The sequence below is a fragment of the Sceloporus occidentalis genome, unplaced genomic scaffold, assembly GCF_023333645.1.
Source record: "Sceloporus occidentalis isolate IW3139 unplaced genomic scaffold, rSceOcc1.0.p SCAF_2, whole genome shotgun sequence".
Lineage (NCBI taxonomy): Eukaryota > Metazoa > Chordata > Lepidosauria > Squamata > Phrynosomatidae > Sceloporus > Sceloporus occidentalis.
In genome coordinates, this window is record NW_028316982.1 from 82215596 (window position 1) to 82236539 (window position 20944).

The 20944-nt window shown below is 44.3% G+C and overlaps 1 protein-coding gene across 2 annotated transcripts in view; it reads left to right on the forward strand.

The window, feature by feature from the left end:
- Positions 1-20944, forward strand: part of DOCK1 (dedicator of cytokinesis 1) — a 502791-nt gene that overhangs the window by 352631 nt on the left and 129216 nt on the right. For both annotated transcript variants that reach the window (XM_089510135.1, XM_089510136.1), the window contains 2 exons: positions 17872-17950; positions 19232-19332. In XM_089510135.1, coding sequence (XP_089366261.1) covers positions 17872-17950; positions 19232-19332 — 180 coding nt within the window. The remainder of the gene's footprint in view (positions 1-17871; positions 17951-19231; positions 19333-20944) is intronic.

The following is a 20944-nucleotide window of genomic DNA, read 5'->3' on the forward strand; positions in this document are numbered from 1 at the left end:
CAGTACTGTCTCTCTGTGCCAAGACTGTATGTATTAAGGAGGGGGAAACCAAGCAAGTGCAGTCCTTCATTGTCCCAAGAAGACTCTTAGTAGACTATACAGTTACCAGTTGCACCATATCTGTGGGACAGATGACCAGGATCTTATCTTACCAAAGTACCCGCTTATTCAAGACATAAGTGAACCTAGAGACAAACAGTGGATCGGCAGAGATTTGGAATTGTTTAAAACATCTCCAGACCAACTCACATTGACTTAATCTAAATTGAATTTCTTTTTAAAATTTTCTATAATGTAGTAGTCTGAGCATTGGATAGCAACTCTGGAGAGAAGGGTTTTAATTCCTGCTCAGTTGTGGAAACCCATCACACACTCTCAGCCACAAGGGCAACCCCTCTCTGACCAAATCTTGCCAAGAAAACCCTTTTATAGCAGCACGTTAAGTTCATTATAAGTTGGAAATAATTTAAAGGCACACCACCACAATAGCGCAAGTGTTGGCAGAAGATTATGAACGCAGATTAATGCATATAAGAACAAATTGTTTAGTGTGGGGGGGGCCCTGCTAAACTGCTATTTAAAATATAGTTTAGTTCATTCTGTGTTTTTAAAACTGACTAAGCAAAGTAGGTGTTACCATCAGGTGTTTCTATAGGAAAATGTAAAAAAATGGATTTTAGAAACTTGGACTCTGACATGGTTTTTCCATGTGTGGAAGCAGATATCACAGGAGGCCAAAAGCCTTTTCATCATGTCATTTAGTTTTGTGCATAGATTTAGCATATATATATATATATATATATATATATATATATATATATATATATATTTGCACTTGTCATTCAGTAGAATTGAGATAGAACTTGGTTCTTGAAAGTTATCACAGTTTAGTCTTGGGTACCTCATGCTTTCAGGGGGCCTAAAAAATCTTTGTTTCCTGAACTAAGGGCCTAAAGGTGGATGTACAGGAGATTATATTGATGAAACAAATTCAAATTAGAGGCTTACCTACAAGATTACATTGTTTATGACAAGATAGGTATGGATGGGGAGACATAGGTGTGGTGGATTTGGACACTTTGGATTTGGACAGTGTGATGGATTTGGACAATTTACATCAGTTCTAGAAACCACAAATCCAAGGAGTGGGATTGTCCTGGACTGCAGCCAGCACACACAAACATACACCAATAAGGATGGTTCAACAAGGTAATTAGCTATGCAGCTGGAAATAGTCCACAAACCTTGCAGGGAGTGAGAGAAAGAGCAAACCAAAAACCAAAGCTGAAGTCAGGATAACAGGGATCACGATAGTCAGGGTCAAGTCAGCCAGAGGGTAGCAATAGTCCAGTCCATTCCAAAGTCAAGGCAACAAGGAGTCAAGATACAGGGAGGCAGCAGTCACACCAAAGGACCATGCAATAAACTCTGGCATTGAGTTGGCGTCTCTCTGCTTCCTAAATAGGGGACGCCCTCCTGCATACCAGGTGAAGCTGGTTAGCTAATTGCCTTGCAGCAGTTCTCTGGGATCTGCGTCTGCCAGCACTTTCAGCCCTGCACTGCCTGAAGGAGGGAACCTCCAAGCCTGATTCCTCCCCAGAGTCACCACTAGGCTGCTGTACCACCAGAGGAATCCCACTAGGACCTGGCTGAGCCTCCTCCTCTGGGGCTGAGAGATCAGGGCTGGGCTCTGGCAGAGAGGATTAACACCTGGTGCAGCCTCAATTACCTCTTGCACTGGAGGAACCCCATCCTCCTCCTCATCCTCCGAGACCTGCTCTTGGTTGGCCAAGACAGGGATAGAGGCAATAGGTAATGCCTTAATGGTGGTGCTTCTGTATAAATTTTGCCTAAGAAGTGACAAACTCCTACTCAAACTCCAGATAGAGGTCTAAATCCAATTAGTACTCCCAATTGCAGTAGGCTTATTGATTAATTACTGAAAGGTAAGAAATGTGTTGGCCAGGGATTGCTTTTGTCCATTTTCAAAATAAAGTCAGATTCATCCATCTGCATGCATCTCTAAGGACCATTATTGGTATGTGATGTGTGATTTGAAAATAAAATCATGTGACATGGCATACCCGCCAATATTTCACAAGCAATAACTTTTGCCCCTCCCTGGGTTGAGTACAAACTATTTTTGCATTTTGAACTAGGTTTGCATCAGTGAAAGTAAGCTGGGGACAATGTAGGAAGTTGGAGAAGGAGGAGAGAAATTGGGATGTTTTAAAAGCAGCTGAAAAAGTGGGTTGACAGGCAATTAATTGGGACCATCCCTGCCAAACTGAGACATTTGGAGGGTATAGAGATGACTTACATGTTTAGCAAACCTTGTAGTGTTCCTGCACGTTCCCATCTTTTTCAGCAGTATGTTTATAGAAAACCCCAGTGAAATAGATTAGCACAGTAGCTGAGTTGAGCAATAAACCACATCAGTGGCAAAGAGCAAACAGCTTCCATTGCATATAAATTGAATAAAACCAATCACATCACACATACTTTGCTCTTGAGAGGAAAGTATAAATAAATATTTGTATTCTGAATTAGGATGTGTTAGTTTCCTCCTGGCATCTGCTACCAATACCCTTTCTACAATGCTGCTCTGGAATACTTTAACACCTTTGTTGTTACATTTTCTTTCTTTTTTTAGAAAAAGATGTCATATCCTCCTTTAAAATGTGACAGCCATTGTGTAGCTCAAAAGGAAGATTACCTAAAGCTTCAGTAAGGGTTTTCTCTTTTTTGGTATTAGTGGTCCATTTACAGCAGTGTCAGCAACACAAGTGCTTTCAGGCCAACAAAGCAGAACAGATTCTACAGCTGTATTACTATTTTCTATTACACTACTGAAGCAAAGCAAGAAATGTTTTTTTTAATCCTTTTATTTCTAGCCATTTCACCTTGAGGTATATATTGTGTGTATATAAATATATCTATACACGCACACACATATAAAGACTGTTTGCCCTTCCAGTTTGTAGTTAAATTTTAGAGTCATGTTTTAAATTTTAGGGCCTAATCAAGAACCACAAAAGCAGTTGGATCAGAGACTGGGAAATAAATATGTTCTGCTATCTCATTTAAGAATTTACCTATCAGTTTTCATAATTACTTTGACGGTCATAGAAGATAGATACAGATTGAGTCTTGCTTATCCAGAATTCTGAATCCAAAATATTCCAAAAACCAAGACTTTTTTGCATAAGTAGCTGACATAAACCTTTGCTTTCTATTGGTTTGATGTGCACAGACTTTGTTTCATGAACACAATTATTAAAGTAATAATTATACAAAAATATTGTATAGAATTACTGTCAGGCTACGTGTATAAGGTAAATATGAAACAAATGAATTTTGTGTTTAGACTTGAGTCCCATCTCCAAGATATCTAATTATATGCAAATAAAGGTATTCCAAAATAAAAAAAAATCTAAAACATCCCAAATGTTCCTGGTTCACCATTTAGCTTCAGTAAATAAACCCTGGTTCTAGTATTATAACAGAGGGGAAAGAGTTTTTCCTATCTACTTTCTCTATACTATGCATAATTTTATATACCTCTGTTATATTTGCCTTTGCTTGCTTTTGTTACAAGGTAAACCCAGTGTGGTGTAATGGTTTGAGTGTTGGACTATGGCTCTGGAGAACAGAGTTCGAATTCTTGCTTGACCATGAAACCCACTAGGTGACCCTGGGCAAGTCACACTCTCTCAGCCTCAGAGGATGGCAATGGCAAATCCCCACTGAAAGAACTTGCCAAGAAAACCTTGTGATACCCTGGCCTTAGGGTTGCCATAAATCAGAAGTGACTTGCAGCCAAGCCACAAAACAGTTCCAAGCATTGTTGCCTTTCCTCCCCTGGCAGTTACTGCAGTCCCTTGATCATTGTAGTTTCCCCTTTCTGTACCTTTTCTAGCTCTGTTGCAACACTTCTTAATGTACAATGACCAAAACTGAACATTGTATTCCAGATGTGAATGCAGCAAGGATTTATGTAAGGGCATTGCAACAGTGGCAGTTTTATTCTCACTTTCTCTTTAATATGTCCAACAAAGGATTCACTATACAGTATATATATGTATGTATATATATAAAAGTAACAGCCACACACTAGGTTGACATTTTCATAGAAATATCTACCACAACCCCAACATTCCTTTCTTTATTGGTCATTGCCATCTCTGATTCTATCAGTATATATGCAAATTTGGATTCCCCCCCCCCCCCCATACCAATGTGAAATACTTTACCCATTCTTGTGCTGAATCTCATTAGCCATTTTATTGCCCATTCTCCCAGTTTTGAGAGATCCTTTGTTTTTACCACCTTACACAATATAATGCCGTCGGCATGTTTAACCACTTCACTGCAATACTGGCTCCAGATAATTTAGGAACAAGTTTAAAAGTATCAGTCTTATCTTCCAGACTTTTCTGGTTTTATGGAGCCTGACCCATTATGCAAAATCTAATTACCATGTTTTTGATAGCTGAATTAAATGAAAACCCATTTTCCTCACATATGGATACAGTTGTTGGTTGTTGCTTGCCTTCAAGGTGTTTCCAACTTATGGCAACCTTAAGGCAAACCTGTCATGGTGTATTCTTGGCAAGATTTGTTCACAGTGGGATTTACCTTTTCCTCTCTTTGAGGCTGAGAGATTGTGAATTGTGTCTAAGGTTTGTACAATTCTTTAAATATACCCAGTTAGTGTGGCTAAGAATTGCAGAATTTTAAAAATTTTTTACAAACAAACAAGCTTCATTTATATACTGCTTCATACCGCCTAAGCAGTGTCTAAGCGGTTTACAATTGTAAGCTAATTTGCCCCCAACAATCTGGGTACTCATTTTAGCGACCTTGGAAGGATGCAAACCTGAGTCAAGCTTGAGCCCTTTTGCTGGTCTTGAACTTGCAACCTTATGGTTTTGAGTAAGTGGCTGCAGTACAGGCATTTAACCACTGTGTAATCCGTGTGTACCATTTCTTCTATGAATGAATGAAACCCATTCCAAATACGTGTAAACTCATACTCAAAATGAAAATTGGTGCCCATATGCATTGTGTTCTGTGTTTCATGTAACTTAGTATGATAGTTCAACTGCTGACATGTAATATCTGGCTTGAAAACTGAGATAACTATTTGAAATTGCCACCTTTCTCTGCTACAGATTAGATCCTCCTTCCTCCAGTTTCACCCATATATAAGTCAAGAAACTGAGGAAGCATGCACCATCTTGATAATGTAACAGCTATAATCTAGAGTGAAACAGTGAAACTTATTTCTATAGTATTTTAATTCATAGTTTTCTTTAAAAAAATTGTGCACACATTATCTTGATAATTCTTAGAAAATTTTTATAGGATAAATCTTACATTCACAGCCACTTATGTTTTGTCACTGCTTAAACATGTTCATGGGACACCAATTTGTTGTCCCAAACTTTGGGTTTTTTTTGGTGTATTTGGACCTCATTCCCTAGAGGTCCTAGCCAGGTTGCCCAGTAGTCAGAAATTCTGGGAGCTGAAGTCCAAAACAACTGGGGGACCAATGTTTGGGAACCACAGGTTTAGAGGGACTGCTCAAAATGCTGGTTGTAATCTCTACAGTGCTCAAGAAATAACAGAACCTCAAGGACTAAGTACTCCTGAGTGATATTCCCAGTGTATTCAGATCTCCTACAGAGATTTTGCTCCAGAAACTTCACCAAGAGAGACAGGGCAGGTTGCTATCAAGGATAGATGGTGGCACTATCTGGAAAACTTTACCCTGGCATATACATCAGGTGCCAATGCCAACTCTGTATCCTTTTTACGTAATCTAAAGCATGTAATGAGCCTTTTGACATTAAATTTTAAGCAGGATTAATAGCACTTTTTCGTGATTTATCTTTCCTTTTAATGACTGCTCTGTTCTTATGTTATAATAATAATTTATTTATAAGTTATTACTTAGATTTATATCCTACCTTTCTTGTAATGAGATCAAAGGGGCATACATGACTGTGTGTGTGTTTTGTGACTTCAAGTTGTTTCTGGCTTATGGTGACTCTAAGGCAAACCTAGCACAGGGTTTTCTTGACAAGTTTTTTTTAGAGGAGGTTTTCCATTGCCATCCTCTGAAGCTGAGAAAGTGTGAACTGCCCAAGGTCATCCAGTGTTTTTGTTGTTGTTTTGTGTCTGAACTGGGATTTGAACCCTGGTCTACAGAGTTGTGCTCCAATGCTCAAACCAATACATGATGCTGGCTCAGCTATACATGGCTCTCCTCACTTTATCTTCACAACAACCTTGTGAGTTGTGTAAGACTAGATTCTAGAAGACCCAGGATTTTCCAGTCAGAGTCTACATTAATCATTACACCACACTAAGAGAGAATGCCTATAACAAGCTATTCTAATTTACCTGGAGACCTAGCAATGATGTAAATGTTGTTGTAGTTGTTGTTGTGTCATAAGGTTTTATTGGGAAGATTTACTGAGGCGGGATACAGATGGGCAAAAAGGGGTGTATTCAAGATGTCATGAAGGTAGAGCCTTCAGACGGGCCTTACCTGAATGCCGTCATGAACACGCCCCCCGCACTCCCCAAGCGGGAAGAAGCGGCATTAAAAAGGTGCTGCTTTTTTCCGCTTCTTTTTGATATGCGGCGTACGTGCGCATCTCCGTATATAAGCTGCTGCACCGGTACACCAGAATTGCCACGCCGCAAATATAAGTTGCCCATTTAAAAGCTCCGTGTCAGCTGCGTCGCATAATGGGTCGGGGTCCGGGACATGCGTGGTTTGCAGTCAGGCTTTAATTGCAGCGTCCGCTGCCATGCAGCTGTGGAAGCTGCGGCACAGCTGCGGCGCATTTTAAGTCTCGTAACCCTAACCCTAGAGCTCCATGTGCGCATGCGTTGCTGGAATCGCGGGAAGTTGTAAGTTTTGCCAGCGGATGTTTTGGTTGTAGAAAGTGATAAGGGAAAGTTTGGAATTTAAAGTGACCCCCTACACACATTCCTGCGCCATTTTCACCTGGGAACGGGCACAGTTCGGCTGCTCCTGGCACAGCTGTGCGGCGGCTCCCCTTTAGCACCAGGCAGGATGGCACAGCCATCCACCAGCACCCCGAAAAAAGGCAGGGGGACGTCTTGGTCTCATGCGGAGACGGCTGACCTTATAGCTATATGGTCACAGCCAAACATTCTGCAAAAATTGGAGCAGTTCTACCTGAATGCTGACACATATCGAGAAGTGGAAGAGGCCATGAGAGCCAAGGGCCACAACAGAACTTTGGAGGAGTGTCGCCGAAAATACAAGTCGCTGAAATCTCAATACAAACAATACAGAGATGCCCTGGCCAGAGGTACTACGAAGGGCACCCCCCCGCCCTTTTACAAGGAGCTGCACGCTTTCATTAAAAGTGATGGAAGCATCAGACCCAACAGACTAGCCACCAGTGGGGAGCATGTGAGGGTCCCGGCGGGCCAGCCAGCCAGAGCCGAGCCTGTGGTGGTGGAGGAGGAGGACGAGACCCCGGACCTTGAATGTGCCCAAGACCTTTTGATGCCCCCTCAGGGTAAGATGCGTCATGGCCCCTGGGGGGAAGGGAGGGGGAAATGGGGGAAGGGGAAGATGTGGCCCCGGGGTGGGCACAGGGCAGAGATGACCCTTGTCATACAGATGAGGAGCAGGAGGAGGAGGAACACCCCGACTGGGGCGATTCCTCCAGCAGCCAGAGACCTCTGGACCCCCGCGCCCTGCTCAGACAAATGTCTGCTGGGGCCAGGAGCTCCAGAAGGAGACCACCATCTCGTGCTGGATCCTCTTCCACGACCAGCAGCTACCGTGAGCGCTCACCTCTCTCCCGGGCCAGTGCACCCGCCAGCGATGGCAGTGAGGCCGAAGAGAGTATGCAAGGTAAACCCTATATTTATGTTTATAACTGCATGGCTCAACTGCGCAATTGTGGCATGTTTCTTTCACTGCTTACTGTGCTGGTATGTTTGCAAGGTTGCTGTGCAAGTAGGCTTGTGAGTGTCCCTGGCATGGTCATGTGCTGCATGTGTCCCACATTCCTAAGGCACCCCTCCCTTGCATGTAAATCTCTCCTTTCCCCACGCCCTTAGTTTGAAGCTCTACCCTTTGCCACAGCTTTGAGTGAGAGTTCCTGCATGGCAGAATGGGGTTGGACTAGATGGCCCTCAGGGTCTCTGCTAACTGTAGGCTTCTGTGACTCTCTGCTTGTATGTCCCATAGTAGGAGGACGAACTGAAGCAGAAGAAGAAGGAGAAGGAGAAGAAGAACCACCTCCAGCTAATCCCATAGCTGCCATGTCAGCAGAGGAGAGACTTGCCACCAAGAAGAAAAGGGTGCGTCCGTCAGCAGCTACTAAAACTGTGGCGGCTGTGGATCAGCTCAAGGCTTGCTCAGAAGAGCACATGGCAGCACTGATGCAGCAGGGGCAGCGAGCCTTTGAGGACAGGGAGAGGGGCAGACAGTCCCGCAGGGAGCTCATGGAAAGGGCACTGGGATTTCAAGAGACTGCACTAGGATTTCAAGAGAGGACACTGGGAGTTCATGAGAGGAACCTAGACGTTCAAGTGAGGGCACTGGGATTTCAAGAGAGGAACCTAGAAGTTCAAGAGAGGGCCGTTCAGAACCAGGAAAGATCAATAGACAGGTCAGACCAGGAGCAGAGGCGACTCAACACCACCTTGGAAGCGCAGACTGTTCTGATGGGGCAAATGCTGGAGATCATGAGGGGAGAGCAGGGTGGCCCGAGACGCAGAAGGGTACGTAGGGAGCAGGGTGGAAGAGGCAGGGCTGTCCCCAGGGTCGTGGACGAAGGGGTTGAGCAGCAGGAGCCCCCAGCAAGAGCTGGAAGAGCCAGGGCTGTCCCCAGGGTCGTGGAGGAAGGAGTAGGGCAGCAGGAGCCCCCAGCAAGAGCAATCCTTCCAGCTGAGGAGCAGGGAGTTGCCATGGAGGTGGAGTTGTCTCAGCAGCCTCTTGCTGGGCCATCCTCCAGCCTCTTCAGTGACTCTGTGGCAGTCCCACCGCCCACACCCCGCCCCCAAAGGCAAAGGGCAACTAGAGGGGGCCTGGGATCAAGGGGCAGGGAGCACTGACAAGGCACTAGGTCCCATGATGTCCCATAAAGATATCATTTCGCCTCCCAGGGCATGTGTTCCCTCCCAGCCCTATCTAATCTATTCTACCCTTCCTGTTCTCTCCTCCCACCATGCCTGGCTCACTGGTCCCCAAACCAGCAATGTCCAAACTCTGTCCTTCCAGGTGTTTGGACTTCATCTCCCAGAATCCCCAGCCACCTTGCCCTGTGGTCTGGGATTCTGGGAGATGAAGTCCAAACGCCTGGAAGGATAGAGTTTGGAGATTGCTACCTCCCAGCACTCCTGCCTAGCTTTAGACTGCACAGTTGCGCCTAAGCTGTCACATTCACACTCACAGCCACACTGCCGCAGTTGCGCATAATGAACCACACAAATTTTTTTTAAAAAATAAAGTTTTTTATTAACAATAACAACACATTTTTTATTTACATATATACAATATATACAAAGGGAAGGGGGAGGGTGAAGGGGTGGTGGTGAAGGGGGGATGGCAGAGGGGGCAGGGGAGGGAAGCTGCTTCAGGGAGAGGGAGGAGGCGGTGGGGCGGGCAGCCGGCGGAGGATCTCTTGCAGAGTCTCCTCCATGGAGGAGACTCTCTCCGCCAGCTTGTCCACCTTCTCCTCCAGCGCAGAGAACCTCCGCTCCGTCCGGTTCTCTGTGGGGGGAAAAGAAAGAGGATGGTTAGGGTCAGCCTGTGGAGCCCATCACCCACTCCCACACGCAGGGTTTCTGGGTGTCCCCGCTCCCTTCCCTGGGTTCACCTCTGCACTTACCTTGCTGCCGGGCTTGGAGGACTCGATCCAGGGTCCTGGCATCGAGGGCCAAGTCCCCTGGCTCTATTGGCAGGCGGCGGCTCGGGCCAGGCTCCTCAGCGGTGGCGACAGCAGCAAGGACATGAAGCCCTGCCAAAGGGGGGGAAAAGGCCCAAGTTACCATGCTGGCATGGCAGAGAAGGGCACAAGTGTCATGGGGGCTGCAGTCAGGCAACCCCCACCCCTCACCCTGGGGACCTACCTGCCGCCAGAGGAGCCTGCTCTGGCTGCGGAGGGGCCACAGCAGCTGGTCCTGGTTGTGGCCCACCCTCGGGGACAGCCTCATCCCCCGAGGATGGTGGAGAGGGCGACCTGGAACGGTGCCCTCCCTCCCTCTGCCTCTGCCTCGGCCGCACGCCTGCAGAAGGGAAGAGGAGGGATGGCATTGGCACCATGCAGGAAGGAGAGGAGGGCAAGGAAAGGTCAAGGAGGGGAGGACAGGGCATGGCAAGAGCTCTGACTTACCTGGAGGACGGCGATCTTCCGGTCTGGGCCTATCTCCCCTGACCCACAGGTCCTTCAGCTGCGAGAAGAATGGTGGCCGCTTGTCAACCGGGGGCTCCTCTCCGAAATCTTCAAGGGTTTCAAAGAACGCTGCCTTGAGAGTTTTAAACTTAACTCTACATTGGTGCAGCGTTCTTTGAAACCCTTGGTTTCGGAGGGCACGAGATGACTCGAGAAAATGCCCCCGGTTGGGCTTGTTGGTGCTGGCCATCACCCTCCTCGCAGCTGCCTGTGGCATCAGGGAGTCCAGGAGGATCCCGACCTCCTCATCGGTCCAATAGGCGAATCGGACCGGGACCCTCCTGCGTGGCGCTGCCATGTTGATCGCCGTCCTGGGGTCTTGCACAGTTGCGCACGGGTATATATGGGCACCTGCGGCTCAGGGCCGTTAGGCCAAGGTGGTCCTAGGCCAATGAAAGCTCTCAGAGGAGCAGTTTGAATCTGTCGCCCAATAGATGCCCTCTGGGTGCCCTATTGATACATTCAAATGAGCCATTAGGAAAGCTTGAATTTGAGGGGGATTGATACATTGTCAAAGGGGCAATTGGCAGTTGGAGCTGATGTATCTTTTTGACCCAGGAAAACAGGCGCCAGGAGACCTTTTGTGTGTGTGTGTTTGTGTGTGTCCCCCTCAGGCATGTGGCAAAACATGCCCACAGCACAGATCAGGAATGATAGGCAGACTCAAACTGTGGATAATGGGATACATTTATTCATGTGCTTATGCTATTACAGAACATTGCACTCTGACATCACAGATGATGGCACAGGAGCCATCCTTCAGATTCTCTTTGTCAGAAAAAAATCTGCCAGGGCATTCTTCACAGTCTCCCCTGCTTTCTTCTTCTCTTTCTCTTGAGCCTCTGTGATTGGTGCCAGGGTGGGCAGCACAAAACGGCGCCTATATCGCATGCCCTCATCCAGGACCCTGCCCTTGGTCTCACAGATGTTGTGCAGAATGACGCATGATACCAGGATGGGCACCACGTTCTCCTCTGCCACCAGCAGTGAGGCAGTGAGACAGCGCCATCTCGCCTTCAATCTGCCAAACGATCTCTCCACGGCCCCCCTCACGCGATTCAACTTCTTGTTGAAGAGCTTCTGTTTGGGAGTGCGGGGGGTCTTAAACGGTGTCATGAGCCACTTCCGAATGGGGTAGGCACAGTCAGCCAGTATCAGGGGCCCGATCTGCTGGCCTCTGATGTTGATGCTGGGGTTCCCTTGCACATAGATGCCAGCCTCCATGGCCTCGTAGATGAGAGAATTCCGTGCCACCCTGGCATCGTGGGCTGACCCATGCCATCCGAGCTCCACGTCCACGAATCTTCCTGTGTGGTCACATGTCCCTTGCAGGATGACAGAATAGGAGCCCCTTCTGTTGACATAGGCATTCCTCAGCCCCAAGGGTGGTATGATCAGGCAGTGGCACCCGTCCATGAGGCCAACCACTTGTGGGAAGCCGCGGCGACCAAAGGCATCCATAATCTATGGGGGAAAGAAAGGGAGAGAAACAAAGGAATTGAGATGACAACTCTTTTACACGTGCGCAACTGCACCATAGCAAGAACAGCAAATGTACAGTGAGGGGGTGACACTTGACACAGAATATCACAGAGCTGCCAAAGATTAAAGGGAAGGTGGTCTGGCTGTCCCTACCTCACGTGCGTTCCCCAGGTACACGGTCCGTGACAGCAGCAGCTTCTCCATGGCCAGGGCAAACTCCACCACGATCTCCCCCATGGTGGCAACGCTAGTCCCAAACAGCGCCCCCGTCACAATGTAGGTGGACTTGTGTGCCAGTGAAAAGACACCAATGGCCACTCTCTTCTCCACCGGGATGGCTTTCCTCATCACTGTGTCTGCCTTCTCCAGTTCTGGGCGCAGGATGCCCACTAGCCTGTGGAAGAGGGCACGGGACATTCGGAAGAAATGCCTCCATTGCTCGTCAGACCATATGGTTGACACAAAGTTGTCCCACAAGTCTTGGGATGCAGGGACCTTCCAGCATCGGCGGAGGCGTGCCACTCTGGCCAGGGCCATGGCACCGCCAACAGTAGCCTGATGAAGCGCTATGGCAGCCACTGCCGTTCGCTGTTCTGTGTCATCATCATCATCACTGCTGCTGTCATCCAAGTCTACAGCTGTTATGGTGGTGGATGATGGGACCTCCATTGCAGCGGCAATGGAGGCGGAGGGGCCGGAGGGGCCGGAGAAGACGGCGGTGGCACCGGTGACAGCTGTGGCTGTGGATTGCAGCTTCAGGAAGACCACAGGGAACAAAGGAGAGGAGGCATCCATGATGCCAGTGGTGGCACTCGCAATGCGCAAGCGGGCAAGGATGCCAACACCAGCTGATCACCAGCTGGCAGGAGGCCACCTTTGTTCTTGGGCAGGGCAGGGAAAAAAGTTTAAAGGGGCCTGGCGCTTTAAATGTGCACATGTGCATTCCGCAGCCGGCAAAACGGAAATTGCCGGCTGCTGCTGGAGTGCCGCAGCTGTGCACTTCTCATGCGGCAAAATAAAAAAAAAAGCCGCGGTTTGGGCCACCCGTGCGGAAGCTGCCTCTTTCTTTGCGGCGTCCTCCGAGGCGGCGGTATAGAAGCTACGGGTCTGAAACGGACCCAGGTGAGGCGTCTTCACTGCCCCCCGTGTGGAAGCCCCAACACCTGAAGCACACCCCCGGGGCGGGCGGTCTGGAGGCTCTGTATTCAGCAGAATACACCTCCAAGACGTCTTCCCCTGCCCGTTTGTATCCCGCCTGAGAGGAGGTTTGCCATTCCCTTCTGGTAAAGGTGGCTTGTTCAAGGTCACCCAGTAGGTTTCTGTGGCTGAGCAGGGATTTGATCCCTGGTCTTCTGGAGTCCTTGTTCACCAGACAACTACATCAATGGTACTCACCCTTTTATCCTTGGGACCTCCCTTTACCTATATGGGGACGTCACCCATGCACTCAATGTAGTATATGAATAAAAATATTTTATTTATTTAGTGTGTTTATTTTCATTTGCACACACATATATATCCATACTTTAACAGTGTAAAAAGAAATAACTGTTGGAATTAGAACAGTTTTATTTAAGTAAATTCTATATTTAACTCAATGCATGTGTAAATTTTACACATTAAAATGTTTTGAAAGAGGAGGATGAGGAAGAGGACGAGGAGGAGAAGGGATCAGGGCCTCCTGCCCTACCATTTGAGAACCACTGAACTACACCATTCTGGTTCTTAGAATGTACTCACTACAGTAGGGTTAGCACCCAGTCTTATATTTTGATGCAAGTAGTGTATGTTTTATATCTAGATGGTGCTTCTGAGCAATATATTGTTGACTCATGCAGTTAAGTATAATAAATTGCAGCCTAATGTATCTCCTTCTGTTGCTATTTTGTCTGCCAGTCAATGCTGAAACGTGTCAGTCGTATTTGTAAGCACTAGAATTACATCATAGTGAAGCTCCCAATTCCCACGTGGCCAGAAGGAGGAGGAGCCAGCCTGCAAAATTTACCCTTCTCATATCATCTTAACTAAGGACAGAAACAACAAAATGCAGGCATTTTACTAACATCTCCAATTTTTTTCCTATTTGCTTTGTAACATCTTGCCTGATAAAAAAGCCAGCAGAGCTTCGAAAGCTTGCAACAAGTATTTTGTGCATTTCACTTGGCTGATTCATGTAGCCAGGTGAGGGAAGAATAGCAACAACAACAAATATATAAACAACAGGCTTCTGGGATGCCTGTGAGTGTAGGTGGGGTATTTTGCCAATTTTCACATGACTGAAGGGCTTTCTGCATTATTTGTGGCAAAATTTGTGCAAGTGCATAGATGGCCACGCAAAGAACTACAGTTAAAGGTATGTAACCTGTCCTTTACACACTTTTGGAGAGCTTTCTGCATTATTTGGGACAAAAATTGACCCCAGGTTATGCTGATATATAGGATGGACTGATAGAGGACTTCAGGGGCCACAAAAGTGGGATCCAGGGGCCACATGCAGCCCACAGCCACAATATGTCCATCCCCATTATAGACAGATGTAGACCAGCATTGCTGTCTGAATTCTTAGCTTCTTCTTATAGATTGAGTTATGGATGGTGTCTTTATGACTGGCTGCACTTAAAATTGATCACTATATCACTGACTGTCACTGTGTGGCAAGTGAGGCAGAACATGAGGTGCAGGAAAGGAAGAATCAGGGACTCTTGATGTATGAGAATTTCACTGGGGGAATCCTACCTCCTTTCCTGGTTGACAAAACCTTGTGTCCTGGTTTCTCATTCCCCCAACTCTGTCACATTTGTCCCCCTCCCAAGTACATTGGTTGTTCTTTTGCCTACCAGCTCACCCGGTGATGGCAGGAAATGGTTTCTTAAAACACACACACACACACTCACAGATATGTTAGATGGGTCGGCATGTTGCACAGCAAAGTGCTTGCTTCTGAGGTTTCACCTACTTGTGTGATGACCATTTCCAAGACCCCTCCCCCCCGTCCTACACACACACACACACATACACACACACCTGTGAGGCACTCAGGGGAAATGAAAATGGCATGTGTGGTTGGAATAGCAAAAGCTAAACAAAAAGAGTTTGGATAGAAAAGTAATATAAGTGTATATATGTATGTGTGTGGACATACAAACATAGCGGGCCCTCCATATGCACGGGGGTTCCGTTCTAGGACCCCCCCCCCCCCGGATACCAAAAATTGTGGGACCTAAAATTCTATTATTGTCAATGAATGCATGAGGAGTGTGCGACTGCACTGGCATAGCCACATGAGAGAGCATGGTGTAGTGGTCATTGACTATAGTGGGGTGGGGCCATCCACGGATGCTCAAAGTCACAAATAGCTAGCCCACTGATACCAAGGACCAAATATATAATTTATATTTTATATAAGAGAGAAAGCATGGTGTAGTGGTTTGAGTATTGGACTATGACTCTGGGAGATCAGAGTTCGAATCCCTGCCTGGCCATGCAAACCCACTGGGTGACCTTGGGCAAGTTACACTCTTCAGCCTCAGAGGATGGCAATGGCAAACCCCCTCTGAAGAAACCTGCCAAAAAAAAAACTCATGATAGGTTCTTAGGGTCACCATAAGTCCAAAAGAACCTGGAGGCACAACACCAACAAATAATAACAAATATAATAAAATACTAGAATAATTAATTATTCAAAGTTGCACTATATAGGCGGGTTACAGACCGCCGCTTTGCGGTGGTCTGCCGCCGCCGCCGTTTGCTCCATGCGGGAGCCGCAGCAGCCACACCGCGTGGCTCCCCCACGGACCGAAAAAGAAGCTCCAAAATGGAGCTTCTTTAAGCGGCGCCTCTATGACGTCGTGAAGCGCCAGGGGCGCACTCACGACATCATAGACGCCGCGACACGTGCGGACGCACAGCGTCCGATACGTAAATATGGCGGCGGCCATGTGGAATGGCCGCCGCCATATTGTACTACAGAATACGTACTAGGGTTAGGGGGGTGCTGAAGCACCGCCCCTTCCTAACCCTAGTACGTATTCATTACGTACTAAATGGCGGTATGTAACCTGCCACTGTCTGCACTATAAATGGCAGTAAGGGAGAAGATTTATTTGTCGAAGGAAAAAAGATAGCCCAAGGTTGACTACAAGTCTACCTCAGTGGCCAATGTGAATTTTCTGTTATCCAAATTGCCTCCAAATAAAAGGCTAAAATGCTGTTTTTTAAAAATGTGCATAATCATAATAATTTTCAAAATAACATATTAACAAAGTAGCAGCTTGAAAACAATACTTACCAGCATCAGAGTATAGATTTATTCAAAATAATACTTCCCACAGCCTGACACCAACACACACACATGTATATTTTACATGTACCCACATACATATACTCTAACTCTTTTTGTTTATTCAGTGAATCTATGCATCTGTTCTCTCTTAGTAGAGGAAGACGGTGAAACATCCACAACCTCTTTCCAATGTGCAGCCTTCCAACATGGCACTCACTGCAAACCACTGGATACTACCACTCTCCCACTGCCTTTGTGTCTTCACAACAAAATTTATTGCTAAGATTTTGAATTACAAAGTTATTTAAGAAAATCAGTTGTAAGGCTTGTTTTTAAGCGTTGTGACATGGGATGGAGAAGGGACTTTATAACGCCTTCCTTTTCTTCTTGTCATTGAACAGGACTCAGGAGTGTGTTTGTCTAAGAACAAATTGACATAGTTCATAATTCTTTTGTTAGATAGTTTTGTTTTCCGTCTAACTTTGTCCAACAGGACTGAATTTCAGATATACTCTAGCAACAAGGAGGAGATTAAAAAAATTAGAATATTTTTTTTCCTTTTAGAAGGAATCTGTGGGAAATAAACGTACATGTAACTAGAATGCTGAGTCCCATCTGAAGAAGGCATGCCTACAAATGTTATCTCCATAGTAAAGGAGAATCTGGAGAAGAGAAGAACAGATATAGGCAGGATAGTACTGTGTTGTGGGTTTGTCCTTAACTGGCCCTAGTGAGCCTTGACTGTTCTGTAAGGAAGCTTTCAAAATGCCATATGTCATCAGTTTCTAGACACTCTTTTATTGCTTGATACTGAAATGTATTAGCCGTAATTAAGTTTATTATCTGTGTCATAATGTGGGTTCCTCTTTACACAGATCGCTATTGTGCACAATGAGAGAGGTCGTTTAGAAAGAGTCTTAGAGTCTGCCCTTTATTATCTCAAGGCTTTCAAAGATAATGACACAAACCTACAGTGTCTATAGTCTGCTGAAAGGACATGTCAGTTTACCAGGGCATTAGCTGACAGGCTAATAATGCCAATTACATTTTTTTTTCAACTGAAATACTTTCTGGAAAGCAAAAAACGAAACACTGCAGACTTGTTCTACTCTTGCCAAACATGCGGAGTTTCATTTCAGTATGTAATACCTGACCTGTTTGGGAGAGTATATGTTTATATTCAGTGTAATTTAGGGAATTTCACTTTTAAAATGCACATATTATACACTTGTAAGAGATTATAAAAGCTGCAGGTTTCAAACCTTTGTTGATTCTATTTAAGTACATAGTTTAAATTCTAAACCAATCATATTAGTGCATGGGCTTTATGAAGCAATTAATTTTTGCTTATCAGTAAATGGAATTATTAATTATCTTCTGATGATCTCATGGTATTAGAAAAGAGACTTGGACTTATCCAAAGGATTGCTTCTGTTTCTTCTATTCTACATATGCTAATTTCCTTGATTAATTTTGAGCCTCTCCATATAATTTTGCATATTTAATAGTGTTGTGATGGCATTGCTTTTCAAATGCCTGCCACAGATTCTCTACTTTCCAGACAGTTTCAGATTTATATCTAATTGGAATGCCAAGCTCACAAAGGTGCCAGTTTTAAGTGTGTAATTATGTAATTTTCTCTTGAACTTTCAGAGTCTTCCTGCGTGCAATTAATCAGTATGCAGATATGCTAAACAAGAAATTTCTTGATCAAGCCAACTTCGAGCTACAGGTAAGACACTTCAATATTATGGCATTTATTTTTAATGTTGATTTATATGAAGGTATTTTAAACAGTTTAATGTCATCTTAGATTGTTTTAAAGTGTTTCATGGATTTTAGCTGACTTGGAGATCTTTTGATCTTTTAGGCTGGACTAATATTTTGAAGAAATAAAGAAATATATTACATGTCATTAAAAATATGCATACTTTTCAAATCCCAAACTGTAACTTTTTACAGTGAAGGGGAGCCTTCAGCCCTCCACACATGTATGGCCTACTTATTCCCACTAAGTCTGGCTATCTGTGGCTGATAGGAAATGGAGTCCAATGTCATCTGGGGGGTGGTGTCATTGGTTGTCCAACATTATTCTATTTTCTTAAGTGCTCACTGAACTTGCCATAAGAGCTCTGTGAAATAAAAATAATCCACCCCCACCTCCCTGATTGATTCATTTTTATTTAAATTAAGGGCTACTCAAGTTTATGAAGCAGTATCAAGCACAAAAAAGCAGACCTCTAGATATATTATAATGCAGGCTACATTTCTCACCAACTTCACCAGTTTTCTTCAGTTGTATCCCACCATCATCATTTCCCCACTATCATAGATAGCACACTGGTCTTTCCCTCTCTCTTTTTTTTTCTTCCCGAGACAATCCTTTGCTAGGCAGGCGTCTCAGGTCTTTTCCATACATTTTATGATGGTCACAGAATATATCTTTGTTTAAATGATCTTAGTTTTAAAACAATTATCTCAGTTTTAACCAAACAAAAATAGGATTATTTATTATTTTAACTGATACAACATGGCAACTGTTTATTGAAACTGGTTGGAATTTACGTAACTAAAACCAAATTATGTGACTCCAACTTGAGATCTTGAATGATGTTTGCATTTTTCAGAGTTGATTGAAATTGTAAAGAATGAATTTTCACATATTTTTGTCCCTTACATTACTTTTGAGGAAGAGGATAATTTTCTCTGATTCTTTTAATAGTATAAATAGATAAGATGTTCATGAATTCATACTCTGTTTTGCTGGAGTCATCATAATGCCTTTGATTTCAATATTTGTACAGATGGGCAAGGTTGTTTCTTTGTTTGTTTAGTCATAACTGTGTACAATGAGGCAATGTGCAACAATTCTGTTAAGAATGAACATAGCTTGTTGTTTTCTTACCATTAATATTTATACATATAAATTACATCTTAAAAATAACTGTGTTATGATTGATTAGTCATGTAATAGTGACTTTCTTTCTCTTCAAAAAATCTTTGTGGCCTCCAGCTTTGGAACAACTACTTTCACCTTGCTGTTGCATTTCTAACTCAAGAATCATTACAACTGGAGAACTTTTCAAGTACTAAAAGATGCAAAATACTTAACAAGTAAGTTGTATTCTAAGTATAAAATCATGAACAGGAGCAAGTGATTTATTAACATAATATTACTTTAGCTGCTTAGAAAATTTAAGATGCATTGAAAAGCAATCATAGTATGATGAAAGGTTAGTCTTGAAACCATGAATCAAGTATTTTACCATATTCTGTAGATTCAAGTCAAGATCCCAAATTACAGGATAAAGGAACTATTTATCTCAGAGTATATTCATGGAGTCAAGACATTTCAGGATTTACATATTAGAAAAATTAATTTTAAACCACTTTAGCTTTTTGATAATTTTAATCTCATTTCATGAGTATGCTTTACTGCCTAATTACTAATGGTCCTGTTGCTAATTTTCATAATTGATATGCATGCACTTCTGTATAATATTTCCAAGTAATGTTTTGTTGAATAGCCTGCTCCTGGAAAAGCACACCCATGATCCAGAGGTTTATATCATCTAACCAAGAATATCTTCTTTTGACTAAGATGCCTAAGCGTTTTGTGGTTAATCTCCAGACACGCCTGCAGGAAGCTGTGATGGGAATCAAGTGGCTTGTGGCCTGCATCCATCCACATGTGTGCATGTCCCAAGTCTTATTTTATTTTATTGCATTTCCAGGCTTTGTAAACAGCAGATCACATCAAAAAAACCTCCCACCCACCTTCCCAAATTTGGATAAAACATGAAGTAGCTTCCTGTTACAATATTTGATTTTTTAAAATTAACGTTTTTAACCATATAATAAAGTTGAGTGGCCCACTATGAGATCAGAAATTGGCATTTGGACATTCTTCATGTACTTATCCAGATTTAGACTTGTTCCAGTCTTTCAGGTTTGTTGCTGCAACAGAAATAATTTTGGTTACTCTGATTTCATCCCATAGTGGCAAGGGGGGATCTCTGTGGTACCATGCAACTAGCAGGGCAAATTTCATAGAGTTGTGTTGGGTAATGAATAATAATAATAATAATAATAATAATAATACTTTATTTATATACTGCTTTTCCAATGATCAAAGCGGTTTACATAAAAAACACAGTTACATTCAATTTATAAAAATATAAAATCTACATATATCAATATACATTCCTCAGCATAATAAAAGATACAGCCATAAAATCTATCAGTCAATAAAATGAGCTTCTATCAGGAATGGTATCTACAAGGAGTCAGATGGGTATGCTAGCCGAAATAAATAGGTCTTCAAAGCCTTCTTGAAGGCATCCAAGGTGGGGCAGACCCGGATTTCGTCAGGTTGTTCCAGAGAGTCGGTGCTGTCAATGCAAATGATCTTTTGTGAGTTGTTGTCAGTCTCACTCTCGGACACTCTAGCAGATGTTTCCCTGTTGTTCTGAGAGTGCGAGGCAGATTGTGTGGGAGGAAGCGCTCCTTCAAGTAGCTCGGGCCCAAGCCATATAGGGCTTTGTAGGTAATAACCAACACTTTACCTCAACTCTCTGTTGCATATGCTGTGGGGTACCACAGGGTACTCCACAGGGTCATGGTGGCTCAGCGGTTAAGTAACTGACTCTAATGATTGCAAGATCGGCAGTTCAAGACCCAATCGCTGCATGATGGGGTGAGCTCCCATCACTCGTCCCAGCTTCTG